This window comes from Nymphaea colorata, chromosome 1, assembly GCF_008831285.2.
Source record: "Nymphaea colorata isolate Beijing-Zhang1983 chromosome 1, ASM883128v2, whole genome shotgun sequence".
Taxonomy (NCBI): domain Eukaryota; kingdom Viridiplantae; phylum Streptophyta; class Magnoliopsida; order Nymphaeales; family Nymphaeaceae; genus Nymphaea; species Nymphaea colorata.
Window position 1 is genome coordinate 26131297 of NC_045138.2, and position 20565 is coordinate 26151861.

The following is a 20565-nucleotide window of genomic DNA, read 5'->3' on the forward strand; positions in this document are numbered from 1 at the left end:
ACATGTGATCCTCTCTCACTCACGTACAAGCATTCACAAATATAATTTCCAGATCAATGCTGCAAAGAAGTGACATTCTGTGCCCCCGTGCCCCTCCCCCTTGGAGCTCAAAAAGCATGATTTTGGACTTTTTTACTGTTCACAAGAGTAATGCATTGGGCCGTAACAACTCCCACAAGTTTCATAACATAAACTCCCTTGAAATGGACCGCCTTACTGCTCCATGTGCTAGAGGATCAGTAAGCATAGATATAGTTGGGCTGTCCAAATCGATGAAACAGTTAAAAGGAACCATGGAGCAGTTGCTTTTCCTGCTTTTTGCATGATTTTGTGATTTGATGAGGTTGGTAAGAGGGGCTGTCAAGTTGATCATCTGATGAGATAAGTTTCTTTCTGATTAGTTGCTTTTTCCTGCGGATTGCATCATTTTTGAGTTCGGTTAGAGAGCATGATGAGACAGGTTTTCTTTTTGGTAACTAGAGAGCAGTTGCTTTTTCCTGCTTGCTGGATCATCTTGTGATCTGATGAGTTTGGTCAGGGGGGTTGTCGAACTATGTTAAGACAAATAAGTAGATCATATGATGAGATTAGCTTCTCTTTCATAACTGGAGAGTAGTTACTTTTCATGCTGTCTGCATCATCTTGTGATTAGGTGAGTTTGGTAAGTGGGGTTGTCAAACACAGTAAAGCCAAATAAGTAGTACATATGATGAGTTAAGTTCTTATTTATAACTTTCTTCACTCAATACATATACATGAAGAATTGAAATCAGTCAGTTACCTTTGTGGCCATACGGTTATTTTTTTAAATTTTGTATCGTCGATTAGTTGCTTGACTATGTCCTTTGCAATAGAATACATTTTGGGACAGTTTTTGGCTGCACAAAACAAAAGGAACCATTCAAGCCACTGAACTAGCTGATTGATTTCAATTTATAACATGTATATGTATATATTATTTGCAAAATTTTCTTAATTTGTAAATGAGATCTGGATAATTAATTGGGAGCCCATATAAAAATGGCATTTATGCGCCTAATTAATACTATAGAAGTTTAGTAATCATTTGTCAGATTTTTTTTGGAATATAAAACCCATCTTATATTTCTAAAAAGCATGTTTTTTGTATTGATTTTCTTGATTTTGGATGTAAAGAAGTAAAAGAACACATCTAGGTTACCGATTTTACATAAAAAGTGTAGAAATACGTGAATGGAATAAGAATAACCGGTCTTGACTCTTGTTTTGTCTTTTTTTTTTTTTTTTGGTTTCCAGCGACGGAAAGACGGAACGCCGCGTCGCGCCAAAACTCCTGCCATTAGCTTCCCGCCATTGACGAAGCTCAAGGTATGCGCTACCTTCTCTTTCTTCTTCCTCTTCTGTCATATGCTTTGTTCTTCAGCTTCCTGTACAGCCTGTCCTCCCCTCTTCATCTGCGACACCCAAAACGATATTGGGTTTGAGTTTCGCCGGAAAGTCAAATATTCTTATTTTGCCTATATCGCCTGCCATTTGGTTCATTCTTCTACTCCGCAACCAATCCACCGGCAGGTAGTGTTGTTTTTCTGCAACTTCTTCTTCCTCTGGTACATGCCATTGTTGGTAACTGAAGGGGAAAAGAGGGAGAGTTTTCTGGTGGGTGCCGCGTACATATTCGCGACGTCTACACAGTTCTCTTCAGCTCCTGGAGTTTCCGACTGTTTTCTCGTTGGTTTTTCTAGTCGACTATGTCGTAAATCATTATAGCTTTGCTGCATTTGTTCTTCTCTGTTTTTTCTGTTCCTTTTCAGATCGTTTGTTGCTATCCATTGGATTTCCTTCTCTGCAACTGATCTCTCTTAAATGGCCTCCATAGTTGTTTACGTGGGCAAATCCTCTGATCTCTTTTAGCTGCGGTGATTTACTGAGGTTGGGAAAGAAATGCTTGAGAAGCTCCAGGCAAAGCTTAAGCTTTCCTTAATCTTGATCATTCCTTTCAATGCGGAATCGACGTACAACAAATCAAGCCAGCTAGTTGATAGATTGACATTAATTTTCTTGAGGCAAATAAATGAAGGCCTGAAAGGATACCATCCTCCAAAAGCTTATCGTGTTTGCTCGCTCTCAAAAAGTATATTGGTTTCATGAATCTCTCATATTAAAATCTACATGGTTGTGTATTTTGCAGTTGCTTCTGACTTCACAAGTCTCCTATCTGCAAAGAAGCCTGAGAAGTGCAATATCATTTCTTCATAGAAGGAATGGTTGCTCACGTTGGCTACGATTGCAAGTGAGTCAAACTGAAGACAGACATCCCCAAGGATTAAATTTATATTGAAGTAGGTTTGCAACGGAAACATGTAGTAGTCTTGTTATTATCTTTTTCCTTGTTGGTAGCAGGCATTTGCATAAATCTTTTTCTTCGATTCATCGGTGAAATTTATCCAAGCAGAGTCGCAGACTTCTACATCATCTCCTGGTGCTTTGCTTGATGTGGAATGGTGGGATTCTCTTTGGCTGATAGTACAGAAATATTGCCTACGGTAATTCAAGTTTTGGTCATATCCTTGATTTTCCAGAGGTACTGACTTCTTTTTCAGTGCGTTCAGCTCGTGATGATCTCAGTGCAGAAAATGAGGAACAATGTGTGTGTGTATGGGAGTGGCGACTGCCCAATGCAACAGTGTGCGATGCACTTTTCGTTCAATATTATTTTAAACTTAGACCTGCATACCTACTCTTCTCCCCTCACTCCCTGGCTTTTAATGTACATAGATTGGATACACTTAATCACCAAACCGAGTTTTAATCCTCTGGATATGATAAAACAAACAGATTTAGATTTTGTGTTGTCATATAATCAGATTCGTACTTAGGTCTTATATCTGACTAGAATCTGATAAGGCCCTACGCGCTTATATACAAAGATTAGGTATTATGCTAATTGAGTGCAAAAACGATTTATAATAGGGTTCAAATGAGAGCCTCACTACACAGGATCCAATTAACTCAAATTCAGGAAAAAACTGAATTCTACCCACATCCGAACTCTTTACATCCTTATTTGTGATCCTGCTCTCTTTCTCCTAACAGTCGAACAAAAATCGAAGAATTTGGACCATTTTCTTATCATTTAAAAAAATCTTCTTCACATAAAATATTTATTAATTATTTCTATAGAAATAAAATAAAGAAACCCAGTTTGGGCGGACGTTGAAATATGATTTCTGTCAGCAAAAGAGATACAATGTGGAAACCTATAGTGACAATGCTGCATAAATTTATGACTAAAAGGTCTACGGTTGCAAATTAGGTGGATTTAGTAAGAGGTTTTTATCAATTTTTAGTTGTACCAAGAAAAAGGATTCCAATCTAAGGTGGGATGGAACATGTTTAGCAATCTAAGATTCCATCTATTTGCATTTACTCGTAATTGCAACAGTTAATATCAGGTAAACATGAAGATTAATTCTACTGTTCAAGTGCTCTATGTTCAAGTGAGAGCAGAAGCTCCCTTCGACTTTTACCAAACGGATTCGACTTCAAAATTTGAAAATGACGGAGTTGAACCAAGACTTCTTGCCAGAGTTGTACCAAGACTTTTACCAAACGGATACGACTTCAAAATTTGAAAATAACGGAGTTGGGGGCTGTGCACATGCTTATCCAGTTCAAGTGTCCGTTGAGATATAAGGATGTTCAGACTTCGTGCCAGCAGGTTCCTTCGACCTTCGTGAGCTAACATGTAATGAAGAAAGAGACAAAAGATTACTGTTTTGGCACCAGTGAACAGAACCCGTCAGAACTTGTGGACAAATCTCAAATTCCAAGGACGACCGTGAAACGGACCACGTCGGTGGAATGCCGGCTTCGAGGCACACCATGCCTTCTAAAGTTTATAAAAGAAAAGCCATCAACAAAGAGGGTCTGTGGATTAAGAGTTCTTAAAGCACCATCATCAGTAACTGAAAGGGACAGAAAAAATGATGGACGAAGCAGAAGCAGGAAAGTGAATTCTTTGAAGTATTTTTACATTAGCACAAAATGACGAGGTTCAGGAAAATGGTGTGAAGCGGATGCAGAGAAATAATAAGAATCGGATTCTCCGCAACGTGACAAGGTGTTTCATGCTGTCACTGCTACCGATAGATGACCTTTGTGTGCTGTCTGGCGTCTGCTCTGTGAAAAGAATTGACGATTATAACTTTTTCTTCTTCTGTTGATGAAAAAAATTATACTACATGGCTACTAACTGCAATTTCTTTTCAAATGTACAAATTCTTCATTCTTCAGCGAAAATTTCACCCTGAGTCAAGTACAAGTACAAGGTGAAATTTCAAGAGATGCGGCTTCGTGGAAGTTACCACGAGATCTGGACTCCGATTTCACCATGGGTAGTTCTTCGTCTCTGTTTTTACCACGAGGCACCACCAACATTGGAAATCGAGACCACCAACTTCAGCCAACTTCTAAGGCCCTTTACTCTCTGCTGCTGCTCACGTCCCACTTGCTTCTTGGTTTCTTCCCTCTTTTTGTCCCTCTCCCAACCTTTGCCTATAAATACGACTTCATTCGAGGCCTCCCCACACTTCAAAGTGAAGAGAAAATGGAGATGAAGAAGAGCGTCCTCCCAGTTCTGTTGCTCTTGCTGCTGTTGGTGGCCACACCTAGTGGGGCTCCTTCTCTTCATCACTCGCACTGGTGTTTCAGTCCAGTTTGCTAATCAACTCTTTTTTGATCGCTTTGTCCTAACAACTCGTGTTCTATGTGTGTTTGCAGATATGACGAACACTGCAGAAGCAAGAACGTGCGAGTCGCAGAGCCACCAGTTCAAGGGCCGCTGCTTTAGCGACCACAACTGCGGTATGGTGTGCAAGACCGAGGGCTTCTTCGGGGGCAAATGCAGAGGCTTTCGTGGGAGATGCTTCTGCACTAAACCGTGTTAGAGGAGATCTCCTGATGTGAAGCACACGTCTCCCTAGGACTAGTGGACTGCTTACTTCTTAAGTTCTGGAGAGTTTGGTTGATGTCTGATGTTGGTCGAGTCTTCCTGTCACCATCGTGGCCTTTCTTGTTGCGTTTTCATCTTGTGCTTCTCATTTTGAATAACAGATCTCTTGGTGTCTATCTATAATATGAGCGTCTTATTTCATTTCAAGAAGTTGTTTTATCCAAGTGAGATTGACCAATTTAAGAGAGAGAGAGAGCACATTACCCTTTCTTAAGAAAGCTGTCATATGCACGAAACATATCCTTATCCTTGGTGAGCAACATTTTCTACAAAGTTCTCCAAGCATAATGCAACTATAGTATGCGAAGATACGCTTCAAAGAGCTTGAGTCAACTATTTCTCTCCCATTCTCATTCACTCACCACAACAGCAAAAGCAGCAGAAGACAAAAAAAAAAAAAAAAATCTAATTCACCATTCGCCACAGCAGCAAAAAGAACCAGAAGACAAAGAACTCTAATCACTGATCCCCATCATCCGAATAAGGAGCATGTATGTCTTCCATTACGTCCAGAATGGAGCTCGATTCTGCCGGCAAGCTTAAGCCTGTTCTATTTCTGTCTACAGGTTCAGCCCCTTGATAGGGGTGAGACGCAATGCCTCGCAGCCGGCTTATGGCCCTCATTACCCCTAGATCACGAAGCTTTTTCTTAGACAAGTCCTGTAGGATGTTGTCACCTAGCCCTATCGTATTTTCAATCTCGCATTCATCAAGGTCGCTGATCGACAGAGCAAAAATACAGATTTTCCAACGTATGGACATGAAACTACACCGGTTGAACTTGACTTGTCTCGCATTCGATATGTCAAGGGACTTAAGGCCCCCCCGGCACCGCTCCAGAACCAGCTGCAATGCTTCATGGCAAAAGCTACAGTAAGAGAGATCAAGGTGTCGAAGATTCGGAAGATGATTGACAATGGCAGAAGCTATATCCACGGTAACGTTCCCCAGAACTTTCAATCTAGTGAAGTCCTTGCAAACAGCATTGATCTGCTTCAACAGCTCGCTGGAAATGGCTCCATCATCAACTTCCATGCTCCGTAGCTTGGTACATTTGCTGATTGCCAGGCTGAATTCTTCAGCATACAGAACTTTGGGACAGAGCAAGGAGAGGTGCTCGATGTTCGGACAACTACAGAAAAAGAAGAAACGCAAACCAGTGGCTATAATAGCATGTAACTAGAGGGAAACTTCAGTGATTGAGTTCCCCAATGAAGAAAAGCAAAACATGGTAAACTGTAAAGGCGTCAGGTTTACCTGTTGGCGAGGCACAGCAGGTCGCTAGACTGCCATTCCATTTCCGGAAATTTGATGGACACCATTGATTGCCTGCTCTGAGAAATTGCGAAGGCGAGCGCCTGGTGGAAGGGGGCGGAGCCTTGGTGGACGGAGCAGATCCTAGGAGAGATGCGGTACCAGTACTGAAGGAAGTCCAAGTGTTGCCAGCAGGAAGGGTCCTTTGAGGCCTCGCGCCAATGCTTGCACACGGCCGGCACTCCGATCACGAGGTCGTCGAACCTTACCCTCTTGAAAACGTTCACTAGGATATCGATCGGAAGATCTTCCCACCCTTTTCTCATCTGCAACCGCCATTTTCAGAAGAGTGAGTAGAGACAAGTAAAACGTTCTTTTGCACCAAGCCCACTGTTTGTCAGCGACCTTCCGATGATGTAGAACTCAAGTTGGCAGTGGGCACCAAGCCTACTGTTTATATTTTCTTTCTAGAAGCAACCATTTCTTACAGCCGGTTTGGATGGAGGGAGAGGAAGGAAAAGGAACGAAAAGAAATGTCTTTTGAATGATTAATTAATATGGAGAGAAGAGAAGGGAAAACTAATAACCGGGATGCAAGAGAAATGAAAGAAAAGAGATGAGTAATAAAATAAGTTTTTAATATAATTCCAATCCCAAATGGAGAGATGGAAAGGGAAAGGAATGGATGATGGTTCCATTTCATTTCTTCTTTTCCTCCCTATTTTCTTGTCTTTCCTGTCTCTTTCATCCATTCCTTTTCCTCTCTTTCCTTTCATCCAAACATAGCATAGCATAGCGTTAGTGTGAGCAATTTGAATGTGAAAAGAACATTCCAAGACCAAATCATAGTAACATTTTGATGGTTTCTTTTGATCAATAATGAATCATTGGCAGTACATCTTTTAAAACTCTTGTTTGTCAAAGTCCTCACTTTAGTTTTGCATTACACGCACCAGAGGATTGCTTTAGTCCATGTATGATTTTTTCAAACTTGCACTTGCAGACGACAAGTATCTTTGTTGCGACAAGGAGGTAAACGTTTCATACTGATTCATCTGTTGGTGTTATGCGTATTTGTTGTTGCTGCTGTGATTCGACAGTTCAGAGCTTAGCGCAACGAGAAAAAAAGGGAGAAGCTCTGGTACCATCTTAAATCAGAAACAAGGAACAAAAAACGTACAATGGAAACGAGAGAAGAGGAAAATGAACAAGAGAGCACAACAATTACCTTGGCTCGGTCCCCAAGAACCTTAGTTCACGGCGGCAAAGATTAGATTCTAGTTCATGTTTTCAGCAATATATCAGCAGCCAGGTTTATAGGCTTCGTTCCAGCAACTACCCAAAATGAGAGAAACAACCTTCCTTGTTGATAAAGCAAATTAAAGGTACCAGTTATCCAAAAAGAGCAAGATAAACTATGAGAATGAATCCCTAAAATTTCGGCTGCTAATGTGAATCTTCCACATCGAGATTGATCTTTGCTCACCCAAAAACCGTATGGCTAGTATACACTCGACAGAATGGGAGGGAAATAAATTCTACGGGAGGTGCTCCGCCAACTTGTGCTGATGGGAGGGTTCAGGGGGAAAGTAACACGGGCGGTCGCCTCGGATTAGGGGCTCAAGGGACGCCATAACACAAAGGAGGTAAGGGAAACGACGACATGTGAGTATCGAGAAATGCCAGCACGGAGAGAAATTGGAATGAGAAGGACTATGGCTGCGAGCTGCGTTCAAGGACAGTGGTCATGATCACAAAGGCGACTCAAAAAAAGGGGTGACGGCAGACGAGACAAGCATGGTGGTGCAGCATCCAAGGGCTGCCGGCGAAATCGAGTCTCCGTGGCTTCAATGTGGCCATGGCTTGCCGGCGCTGATGGCATTCCATTTCCTCTCATTGCCGGGAAGAAGGAACCGTTGATTGCCGGGAAGAAGGAAGGGTTGATTGTCTATAAGAAAGTCTCATTTTTCTACTTTAACAAAATCTGGGTTTTTCAACGCAATGCAACTGGCATGCGAAGGACCAAAGCTAAGAGTCACCAATGGAAGAAAAAGTTGTTTAGGCAAACCATTTTTGTCCGGCCTGGGCATTCCCATTTGCTGGTCATCGGAACTGCGAAAAACACGAGAAAACGAAGAATTTATTCTTGAACCGATCACAGATTTCCGTCATCGGAATAGGGAGCATATATGTCTTTATGTCAAAAAAATGGTGCTTGATTCTTCCGCCAAGCTCCACTTTATTCCGTTTGATCCGTCCAAACGCACAGCCCCTTGATGGGATGAGATGCAAGGTCCGGCAGCCGGCTCATGGCCGTCATTCATCACCCCTGGATCTCGACGCTTCTTCCCAGACAAGTCCTTTTGCATACTGCAACCAGCGTACAATATGAGACCGAGAATCTCCGTCGCACAGTCAGGCGAGGTGCTGATCCACAGAGCAATATTACAGATTTTAGCATGTATGGTCATGAGAGTATACGAGTCGAGCTTGGCTGGTCTCGTGTTCGTTATGTCGAGAGACTTGGGAAGAGAACCCGGCACCGCTTCTGAACCAGCTGCAATGCTTCGGGACAAAAACCGCAGTACGAGAGATCAACTAAATGTGTCCTCAAAATATGTTGCCTATCACATCACCATGTATGCTATTTTGGATTACAACTTTCTACATCCAACTTGAATACAGTCAATTAACCAACATTCTCCCAAGTTCCTGCCAACCACCTGCAGATTAGCAGAGAGATGACAACTCCTTAAACTCAGTGCTGCTATGGAAGGATCTTATGAATGTCCATGAAAGATACATCATAGATCGAACTGCGATGATGAAGTTCTTTCTAAGTGTATTTTCAACTTGTCAAAGACCTGATAACACCTGAGGGTTTTCAATTCAAAGTAGGGACTGGTTCTCAATCAGTCATGAATGCCTGTTTCTTGTCTTCTTTGTTGACAGCATTAGACAACCTTGGATCGATTCATTTACTCTGTTTTGAGTTGTTCCTTTGGAACCACTGTGAGCAGCAGGGGTGGAACCAGGTTTTCTTCCTTAGGAGGGCCAAAGGGACATGCAACACACTAAATATAGTTTTTTTTTAAAAAAAAATTTTGACGAGCCAATACCTAGTTTTCAAAATATTCTATACGGGTAACGGGCCAAATTCACACTTTTAAAAAATTTAGTATGTAAATTTTAATTTTTTTTTAGAAGGTGAGGAGTACTAATTTTTCACAACTCATTCTCAATCTTAAATACAAGACTAAATTTTGCAAGGAAAGCAAGGAAAAGAAAAGAGAGATTAATATTGAGGAGAAAGAAAAAGGAAAGGAAGGAAAAGAGCAGCCTTTCCGTTTTTAGTATCCAAAATAGATTCTATCATTTTCCTTTCTTTCTCTCCATCCTAATGGGGCAGATTGGGCAGCTGCTTCACTTCCAACTTAGTTTAAATAATAAACTTAAATGGGCAATGATCATTGTATGAGATTGAAGGAATTTTGAGGAGATTTTCAATCTCTCTTGGAAGACTTTCGAAGATTTACATGTGACACAAAAACATAGGAAAATGGTATAAATTAAGTTGATAAAACCCGTTTTTTTCGAAAAGGACCCGACAAAAATGATAAAAACAATGAAAACGGAAAAATGTTTCTAAATGGAAATCGAAGGGCAAGAACTGCAACTGATTCCACTAGCAACAGAAACCAAAGCGATGCATGTCGATTCAAAAGTGATTACATCGAGTTTTCTTGGTGAAATATGCTTTGAATCGCAAATATTTTGTCAACATATACATTCCAACTTTGAATCGACATGCACCTTCGTGGTTCAGTTGCAATTCATGCCTTTTGACTTCAGCTCCTCTTTACTTTCATCTCAACATTTTAGAAACATTTTTCCAAAGGCCTAAGTTGCAACGGAAAAATGTTGCTACCTCTTCTCTTTGTGGGCAACTGAATACATCTTGTACTCAGTGAATTATTATCTCTATAACCTTCTGCAAAGTGTTTGGGGACATGGAAAGTGCTCCCTAGGACAATTACATTCATAGTTTGTTCAAGTTTCCTCCTATCAAATTGGCAATTTCTCTTGCTCTTGATTAATATTGGGCACCTTGCCAGGGGCCGTCGGGCTTTCGGGCCCGCAGCCCGGTTCAGGCCAGGCTCAGGCTGCAAAAAATGGCATTGGGCCGGTCCTGACCTGGACCTGACACGAAATCGGAGCAGGCTTGGACCCGGACTCAAAACATTTTTCTAAAGGCCTAAGTTGACCTGGCCTGACATTCATTCTTAGGTTTTTATATTCAAAAGGATACTATGTATATAACAGCACAAATATTTGAAAATGTTAATAGGTAATTTTAAAAACATTGAAAGGCTGGTGAGGGCAACTGCCCACACGGCCACACTACCTCTGGTTATAGTGCTAACCCAAAAGGACAAAGAGCATGGTAGGTATATTCTGGGTTAAATGATCCACATACAAAAGTTCTTCTTTGTTATATCAGTTTACCCTAGGTCCCGAATACTAAGGAAAAAGAAAGGAAGCTGTCGTTGAGTGCTGGAGGTTTTTTTTCCCTCTCATGTCCATTTCATCTCATCTCTCATGTTTCTTCTCAAATCTGGCATTTTTCTAAAGGACAAAAAGCATGGTGGATATGAGAATTCTTTTTTGAGATGTGCTCGCAAGGATGAGGAATGCCAGTGAGACTTCTGCTCACCAACCATAGACATATCTCTTGTGTTAGCAAGAGAAGCAACGAAGGTAGTTATCTATACAGGCCTATGTGCATGAAACGAGGGACGGAGCCCGAAATTTTTTACGAAAGGGAGAGGGGGACGAATTAAAGTTTCTAAATTTTGACTAAAACTGAAATATTATTTTTCAAAAATTTTATATAGAACAAGTGAAATGGGCCAGGGCCCAGGGCCTATGCGTGCCTACCTTGGCTCTGCCCCTGCATGTAACCTTTCCTTCCTTAAAGAGTAGGTTAGGGCCATCCTCAAAGTGGGCTGTGCATGGTGCACCCTAGTGAACGTAATCTTTCCGACTTGTTACATAAACACATGTTTATGTTTGGTGGCTTCTTTTTTAAATGGTTGCGTCACGCAAGTGAGTTGGCCCCCTTTAAAAACTATACTACCTACCACCTACTATATTATTAATTAATGTACCAATTCAAATTAAGTAAGTTCGTGCAAAATTAAATATGCGTCTTGATACACGGTTTTAAGTGGCGAGGAGCGTCAGTAAATGTCGGGAAAGATATTTTACACAAGCACATTAGTTGAAGATGGTCGCCGTTAAAAACTATAGAACGTCACTCCAATTCGTCCAAGGAGCGTCAGTAAATATGCGCTCTGTTTAATGGACGTAAACAGCTGGTACATGTGCCTTGGAAAAAAGAAATCAGATTTGAGGTTTCATGAAATAAGTCAAACTTTGTGGAGTCATGAAGAAAAAAGGGAAACGGTAAAGGGGAGGGCGCATTGTGTGGGAGTACTTTCTTAAAATAAGAAGTGAGAAAAAAGAAGAGAAAGAAAGGCCTTGGCTTTCTTCTTACAGTAAAGATTCCATCATTGAAAGGTATTCTTCTTTGGGTTCTCTTTTCTTTTGTTGATGTTCTCCTTAAGGTCTTTCCCAATTTGGGTTTTGAATGATATATTATATTGCCTCTTTATAACCTCCATCTGATTGATTACCAGTGGAATTATGCTCCTCTTTTGCCTCAGATGCAAGGCACATTGCCCAACCACGTATATATCGTGTTGGTGTATTGCTTTTGTTTCTTATAGTTAATTTTTCTTATTGTTTGATAATTTTTGTAGTGGATTATTTCGATCGAACAACATATTTTTTGCTTTAACAACTACTATATTGCAGTTTTTTCCCTATAAGTGTCCCTTTGATTTTGTTTTTAAAGAAAAAAGTATTTCCCCTAACTGAGCCGGATTTGAAACATGGCTAACCAAAAGATATTTTTTAAATGTTTACCTAAGCAAAACCACCAACTGTGTTGAACCCTCAAAACCATACCTTTATGTCGTCTGTCTCTAAGGTTCTAGCTTGCATTCGAACCTTGTAAACCTACAACATACCATGGTCATACTTGCCACCCTTTTTGCAGCCTACAAAAAATAAAGTACAAGAACTTAACAATGGGCACCGGGTTCCAACCTCAAACTCTTGAGACCAATCTAAAAGATATTTACAAAAAGTCAATTATAAATTTTCTGTATCAGGGCTAATTTAGCCAAATATCATTTAAAGAAAGTCGATTTTGACTTTCCAAATCGAACTGAAACACCAGCACCAGCGCTGACATGGGTGTAGCAGGTGTTTAAATCCACCCGTGTGCCAGGCTTGTGTATGCATGTGAAAATGTGAACATATGTGTGTATGAGAGAGAGAGAATGCACAATGGAATGCAAAAAACCACTTACAAACAAGGAGGAAATACATTACAGATAAGCATGCAGTGGCATTTTTGCCATGGCTTATTCTTTGGTCATCTCCAGTATCGTCGTGAGCCTAGGTTTCTTGTATCTTCTCAAGAGTAAAGACGAACAAACAACACTTACAGAAGAAAATGCCATACAGGCCCCAGCCACCCATGGTGGCAGCCTCAATTTAATGACTGGGAAAAAGGCTCCAGCTGCGAGGGGAATGGCAAGAATGTTATACCCCATTGCAAATATGTAATTCCAACGGATCCGCGCAAAAGTTTTCCTCGATAGATCGATGGCTGTGATTACATCTTCAAGGTTACTCCTCATCAACACATAATCTGCTGCTTCAATGGCGATATCAGTCCCTGCCCCAATCGCCATTCCAACATCAGCCGCTGCAAGGGCAGGTGAATCGTTGATGCCATCTCCAACCATGGCGACGACCTTCCCATCCTTTTGAAGAGAACGAATGGTTTCAGCCTTTCCAGATGGCATTACCTCCGCTTCGACACGTGTAATACCAACCTGAATTCACAAAAGAAGGCCAAATAATAAGCAAGTTTCAGAGTTTTTCCTTCTTCACGAGGGTAGACATAGAACCAATGAAGACCAAGGTGGGTAAAGAAATTGCGTGCAGGAAGACGTGGCTTTCCTGGAGTTCAATATATTTTAAAACAGTTCAATTAGTTAGAAACTGTGAATTAAACCGTGCTCGAAGTTAACGCTCTATAGTATGTTCGAGTCTAAGTTATACGAATGAAGACCACCAAAAACGGTGACAGCAAAAACAAGACAGAACGGCAATCAAATCCCTCTGTATCTAAAAGTAGGCATCCAAGGAAGATTTGCACCTCTTTTGCTATAGAACGGGCTGTCCTTAAGTTGTCCCCTGTTACCATAACAGGCAGAATTCCCATTTTCTTTAGACCTTCAATCACCACTGCAGCTTCTCTTTTAAGAGGATCAGACACTATCAAAATACCAATAAAGGCACCATCATATGCAACTAGTATACCAGTTTTGGCATACTCTTCCATTTCTGCCAAGTATGTCTCAGCCTGTAATGGTATTGACACTCCACCCTCTAACAGCAATTTGCGGTTACCAACCTATTCAAAATTAACAGCTGCAATCAGCACACGGTAACAAATAATTTATAAGGGCCTTAACGCCATTTAATATTCTCATGCTCTAAACCATTAGCTTACCAGAACTAGTTTTCCATTGATCAAGCATTGTACACCTTTCCCTGGCAAAGCTAAAAACTCTGTCACATTATGAAGCCAAAAGGAATATTTTGAGTCCTTGGAATGCATGCCAGAACCTTTGGTCACAAGTGGTTCGCCAAGAAAATGGTAGTGGTGCGCATACTCTATAGTGGCTCTTGCCAATGGATGCTCACTGCTTGCCTAGAGCAAAGACATGACATAAGTTACTATGTCCAAGCTACCTTCAAGTATTAAAAATTTCTCTAGGTACAACTTAGACCAAAATGGCATCAAGGAGACAGCATAGATTACCTCTGCTGAAGCAACTAATTTCAGAAAGTCACCCAATTCCATCTCTTTAAAGACCTTCACTGATGTAACTGCAGGCCTGCCCTGTGTAAGTGTGCCAGTCTTGTCAAACACAACATATTGAACTTTTTGGGCCCTTTCAAGGGCATCTCCGCCTTTTATAAGAACTCCGTGATTAGCCCCAACCCCAGTAGCAACCATGACTGCAGTTGGTGTTGCCAATCCAAGTGCACAGGGGCAAGCAATCACCACAACAGATATTGCAAACATAAGAGCAAATACGAAGGGGCTGCTATTTTTAGGTAACCAAGTGGCTGGGTATGCATTGAAGGTGCCACAGAGGTACCTAAATCGAAAGAAGAATATCTGAGAAACAGCACTATATGAATTCTGGAGACTGCAGTGAAGCACAACTTTGATGCACATGAAGAAGACACTTACCAGGCAAAAAACGTCAATAACGACAGGGAAACAACAGTTGGAACAAATATGCTAGCAACCTGTAATGTTTAAAGCATCAGTTCATCTCAAACATGGTAGATATGACCACCATTAGCAGATCTGACTGATCAAGCACTATCTAATAATTTGATGCACAAAAAAGGAATGAAGAAACTGTGGACAAAATTTCCAACTATGGGAGTTGACATGTTTCCCTTGTACGAAATGAATCTTGTCTACTTATCAAAAGCTATGGAGGAAATTTGTCAACAGCTTCTGAATTCAGAAGTCTCAAGGACACCCAAGAAAATCAGACAAGTATCAAGACACTACAAAGAACTACAACAAAGTAACTATCCTTAACGTTAGAAACATTACAAATGAATCGTGAACACCATAGACTTACATAGTCTGCAAATTTCTGAATAGGTGCCTTTGACAGTTGGGCCGTCTCCACCAAAGATATTATCTTATTCAAAACAGTATCGGAACCCACTTTGGTGGCTTTAATGTGAAGTGCCCCATGTAGATTAATGGTACCTCCTATTACTGAAGAATTAACCTCTTTCAGAACAGGTTCAGATTCACCAGTAACCATACTCTCATTCACATAACTGGAGCCCCACAAGACTACACCATCAGCAGGAACTTTTGAACCAGGAAGAACTTTTAATACATCACCAGGCTGAATTAGCAAAGAATCAATCTCACGTTCACCAGTGCATTTTCCATCTGAAATTGAATTAAATCATGAGCAACACTCCAAATAATTACCATGTTTCTTAGGTGGGCACAGAAAAAAAAAAAAGTGTCATACATGTAAAAGGAGCTAGAACAGCCTTGCAAAACCATAAGCTTAACCAGAGTGTTCAAAAGCAATGAGTTGCAAGCTGGAGACGTACCTTCTGATATTTCAAAGCGTCATGCAAATGCACTGAAAGCAGTAAAATGAACAAAACATTTATAGAAAAGCTTACCAGAATCCATAATAAGCAGCAATGCAGTTGCTGGGGCAAGTTCCACAAGCTTCTTGATGGCCTCTGACGTCTTACCTTTTGCAACAACTTCCAGGTACTTTCCCCACAGCACAAATGTTATCAGCATGGCACTTGTCTCAAAGTATGTTGGAGACCAGAATCCAGTGACTGCGCCATAAAGTAATGCGTATGCCGAGTAGAAATAAGAAGCTGAAGTACCAAGTGCAACTAACACATCCATGTTGGCCGTCCCACGACGTAAAGCTCTATAAGCAGCCTCATAAAAGCGTCTGCCGGTGATAAATTGAACAGGGGTAACCAATGCCCATTTCAACCAATCACTCATCAGAAAAGGGCCACAGCGTACAAGTAGTAACGAATATACAAGAGGTATGAGGGGGCATACAACCCCAATAAGAAAAACTGGGACCTGTTAAGAATCAACAGAGGAATCAAGAATTTCACCTACCTTGGAAATGAAAAGATGAAAAGTAAACCGTATGCACGGAAATAATAAAGGAAAAACCACGAATGCCAGCATATCACTCGATAACCTCAACAAAGCATGAAAGTTTGATACTCACACTGAGATACAAGCTGGAAAGAAAGAGCCGAAACAATTTTTTGGATTCTTCTACATCACCGGAGATGAATTTTGAGTATGGATTTCGCAGAAGTACACTGAATTTTCCATTGCTTCCTTTCTGGATGAAATCGACTATGGATCTCAAGCCAGTGACCTGAGGATCAAATACAATTTCTAACTCTGAGATGGCTTTGTTGAAGTCAAATTGCCTCACTCCTTTCAAATCCCCAAGTAAACCTCCTAAGAGCTGTACATCCTTTTCACTATATACCCCAACTATTCCCAAAAAAATTCTGTCTTGTTCGCCGCTCTGAAGAAAAGAACCATCAAAGCCAGCATCTTCAATCGCCTGTACAATTTGGTCCTTGCTAATGACATTAGGATCATATTCAACTTCCCCTGATGATGTGGCTAAAGCGACAACCGCATGCCTAACACCTGGTAGCTTCCTTAGTATGCCCTCAACAGAATTTACGCAGGCTGCACAAGTCATTCCTCCAATTCTGAACTGACCAATCAAGGAACCCTGCTGCTTTGGTCGTGCAGCTGGAGCCTCCATCAAAATTTCTGCATCAAATCCTGCGTCTTCAATGGCGACCTTGATATCTTCCTCCTGCATCAGATATACAGATTGTTCAGAGGAACCAAAAGGAAGTTATATAGATAAACGAAATTTACGACATTATACTGCGTTGGCAGCAGCACTGCGATTTGCCTACAGGCCTCACTCTTCGTCCGGTTTGCCCAATACCCAACAGCTCCTTCTCCTTCAAGGGAGATAGGAAACGATCATTTTACATCGACCTCAAACAAGAGGACGACTATAATTCATGGATAAGAAACCCCTTACTTCGTGACATTGGTACACAATAATCCAGGACGACAGCCATTCCGCGAGCTTAGTAAAGGCAAATATAGACCAGGAGGATGATCTCAACATCACAATACGAGGCAACTTTTAATCCCATAAAGGCATTGCTCGACATTCAACCATTTTCTCAGCCACCTTTTTACCCATCGAGCTTGGATTGAAAGAGTGCTATTCTCACTCGCTGAATTCCCATATCTCTAGCTACCCCGTTCTCAGAGACCTTATCCAATTGTTATGGGCCATCTTAATTCAAGCACAATCACCCAAAAACCCCCATCAAACAATCCAATAAACCCAAGAACACCGCAACCCATCTCATCCAAGAACCCTCTCACTCGAACAAAAAAGGAACAAATGTAGACAGCTTAGGCAAAGAAGAAGGACAAGAAGAAGAGAAGGAGGAAGGAAAGAGGGACAGAAGGCGTGCCTTGAGGAGGGAGGGATCGAACAGCACGTCAGCTTTGTTCTGAAGGAGAGCGACGGAGGCACGGAGGACGCCGGGGAGGCCAGACAGCGCCTTCTCCACCGAATTGGAGCAGGCAGCGCAGGTCATTCCTGTGACCTTCACCTGCACCTTCCTGGCGCTGCTTCTTCCCTCCTCCTCCTCCTCCTCCCCACCAGACGAAGAAGAAGAAGAAGCAGGACAATCTCTTCGTCCTCCCTCCAAATCAAGCAGACGCACCTCCTCCAGCTCGTCCCAATCTTCGCCATGCCTCCCCGAAGGCAAGCTCGCCAGCTGCACGCGCTTCATTCCTCCTCCTTGCTTGTCGATTCCTTCTTCTCTCTCACCCCTGCCTCCCTCTTTATTCTAAGCCTTGGCTTCGTTCCCGCAAGGGAGGAAGCAGATGATAGAGAAGAGCGCAGAGCAACGGAACCAACCAACAGACAGAGGAAGAAGAGAGGTTGCGTCTTGCGTGCGTGGCCTGCCTCCTCTTCCTCCCCCACCCAACTCTCATTATTTCTTTTTCGTCCTTGTGTTTGGTGGGACCGATGGTCTCACCAAAATTTACAGTGAGCTTTTCTGCTTCCCTTTTTCTTTTCCCCTTTGTCCTTCTTGGTTGTTTTGACCTTCATGTTCTTCTTTCTTTCAAGCGCATGTTGGTCTACCCTTTTCCTTTTTAACAACTTTTTTTATAAAACAATTAAGCTTACTAATAATATCATGAAATGATGTTGTTAATTTTTTCCTATTTTACAGCCATGTCTATGCAAACATGGATCAGATGTTGAATTCCTGGTCGTTAACGTGTTTGATATGATACGATTCCAAGCAGGCAGTCTTTTGATTTTGAACGGCAGATGCGTTTGAAGTTTCTGACTTTGTTCATATCAAGGGAACGGTGGTTGCAATCTTCATCCTGTGGAAATTGCTGCACGTTTGAATGCTGCAAAGATTTCTCAAAGATGAAAAGCGTGGCAGCGTAAGCTCCTTAAATAAATTCTTGTCACAAGTAAATCCGTTCACGCATATGCAGTCCATGCATTTCTCTTTAACAAGTCTTTACCGTGGAAAATCTGTTCTTGCATTCAAACACGCCCCTTTTTAACTTAACATCACAAAAATAATTTTTGTTATTGTTTCATGAATCTATTTATACTTTATATTGATGAGGCGTTGCCCTCAATTATTTTGGTCTCAACAAAGAGACAAATAGTCACTACGAAAGCAAACACGACTCCCTTCTTTCGACATTTTATTAATCGATGAGCCAATTTTAGCATTGAATTGACAACAATTACCGAAGAAGAGGGCTTTACAGTAAAACGGCGGCTTTCGTTCGTCTTAATCAATATATTTTATCATTTAAGGAAGTTAGACAGACTTCCCACCTCTTTTGAAGGAGACTTTGTGGGAAAGCGAAGAAAAGAGAAGGCGACCGATCGAGCCCATTTATGTTGGGGGTGCAACTTGGCTGAGGTCTCCCGCCGGAGCGACGGCGATGTCCTGCGACCCACTAGATCCCGACCGTCTATACTCCGAGATCTACGGCTGCCCGCGTTAACGGGGACGGTGAGGGCCGGACAGCCGCGTTCCCCGCCGTCCCGGTCACGGCGGGAGTTGGAGTGGGACGACTGACGAGTCCACCCTCACCGATCATCGATAATGACAGTCGAGCCCCTTTGTGCTCGTACTGCAGTACCGATGTACTGCATGGGGCGAGGGCAGAAGAGTCATTTCCTAGTCGGACGAGTTCCGATGACCTAATCGTCTTTCTCACTTTTCGTTTTTTAACTTAAAAGAAGGAATTTTCACTTTTCAGAGGCGGAAGAGCAGGCGTCAACGTTGAGGTCCGCAGCTGCTCGTGAGTGAATTAAAAAGATTTGGTCAGTTTTGATCGGCGAAGTACGATTGTGGAATTTTCTCTTTTTCTTTTTTCTTTCAGAATTTATTACTTGCGAGACAAGTTACAATAAATTTTTCTTTTGCAGGCCGTTGTCTTCTTCAAAATTTAATTTTCAAAAAAAAAAACATCCTCTCAGAAATGACCTTTTGCCTTAATTTTAAATGGGTGGTCTTGAGCTCTAAAATTTATTTTTACTGCCAACTTATCGTCCAGGGGTCTCAACTGCAGCCACGAACATCATGGTATATAAACTTTTATAACACATGTTCATCCAAATTTGACAATCTTTTATCAAAGAAGTTTATATATTCAGCCATAAGAGGCAAAGCCTAAAAACCCGCCCAGCATGGACTTTCACACCCTCTTTTAGGTGAATACAGGAGTCGGCCTCATTTTTTATCTACGATATGAGTTACTGAGTTCAACTCGTTAAAACTTTTTTAATGAATGAGTTCAAGTCGAGTCATTTGCTTAAGGAGTCGAACTCGAGTTCATGAGTCGACTCGTTCAAGTAATCAAGTTGAGTTCGAGCTCAACACGTAACTGCCCAGTCGAGCTCGAGCCTTAATCGAATTTGTCGACCATTAATCAAGTCAATATATTCAAACGAGTTTACGAGTTTTGTCGAACTCGAACTCAACACTGAATGTCAATTCTATTGAAACGAGTTTATCAAGCCTTAATCGAGTCGAGCTCGAGATGCTTCCGTCGAGCTATTCTTAAACTCGAGCCGAGTCAAGGTCGAGGTTTCATTAGTTGAACCAAGCTTGAACTGATTGACCTCAGGCTCGACTCGGCTCGTGTTCACCCCTAATCAAAGGTATAAATAGGAGTGAACATCAGGTCAGTACATGACATATACTTGGTACTGCCCCAACACGGGCCTGACCATGGGTACATAAACTCACTCCAAAATTAGGCACCTAGCCAGGCTGAACCTCGGGCCTAGGTTTCAAACAGTCAGGTTAAGACTAGCTTACGATTGCATGCGACAAGTCGGCCCCAGAGAGACTTTTTGTCTATACACATGAAAGTTGACCTCTTTTTTTCCAGTCAAACCCTGATTTGTGGTTTAATTTAATAAACCAATTAAATAATTTAATAAACCAATTAAAATGAGTAATATTGGATGAATGGGTGG

The 20565-nt window shown here is 41.6% G+C and overlaps 3 protein-coding genes across 6 annotated transcripts; 1 reads left to right on the plus strand and 2 right to left on the minus strand.

Moving 5' to 3' along the window:
- Positions 1-4040: 4040 nt before the first annotated feature.
- LOC116253571 (uncharacterized) lies at positions 4041-5113 on the plus strand. Its single transcript, XM_031628447.2, has 3 exons — positions 4041-4099; positions 4273-4649; positions 4759-5113. Exons 1-3 carry the CDS (start codon positions 4056-4058, stop codon positions 4923-4925), a joined length of 588 nt encoding a protein of 195 aa, XP_031484307.2. The 5' UTR covers positions 4041-4055; the 3' UTR covers positions 4926-5113.
- Positions 5114-5238: 125 nt separating this feature from the next.
- On the minus strand, positions 5239-12522 carry LOC116253558 (F-box/LRR-repeat protein At3g48880-like). Of its 4 annotated transcripts, none has more exons than XM_031628424.2 (3): positions 12275-12522; positions 6248-6570; positions 5239-6122 (listed from the first exon to the last, which is right to left on the minus strand). In XM_031628424.2, exons 1-3 carry the CDS (start codon positions 12308-12310, stop codon positions 5450-5452), a joined length of 1032 nt encoding a protein of 343 aa, XP_031484284.1. In that variant the 5' UTR covers positions 12311-12522; the 3' UTR covers positions 5239-5449. The 4 variants fall into 4 exon arrangements, with proteins under 4 accessions (XP_031484284.1, XP_031484292.1, XP_049933260.1 ...); XM_031628432.2 differs by lacking the exon at positions 12275-12522 and adding an exon at positions 7473-8969; XM_050077303.1 differs by lacking the exon at positions 12275-12522 and adding an exon at positions 7198-8969.
- A 139-nt stretch (positions 12523-12661) lies between these two features.
- On the minus strand, positions 12662-18013 carry LOC116253550 (cation-transporting ATPase HMA5). Its single transcript, XM_031628413.2, has 9 exons — positions 17507-18013; positions 16207-16821; positions 15623-16052; positions 15052-15377; positions 14646-14704; positions 14208-14550; positions 13896-14096; positions 13539-13796; positions 12662-13212 (listed from the first exon to the last, which is right to left on the minus strand). Exons 1-9 carry the CDS (start codon positions 17828-17830, stop codon positions 12736-12738), a joined length of 3033 nt encoding a protein of 1010 aa, XP_031484273.1. The 5' UTR covers positions 17831-18013; the 3' UTR covers positions 12662-12735.
- Between the last annotated feature and the right edge of the window lie 2552 nt (positions 18014-20565).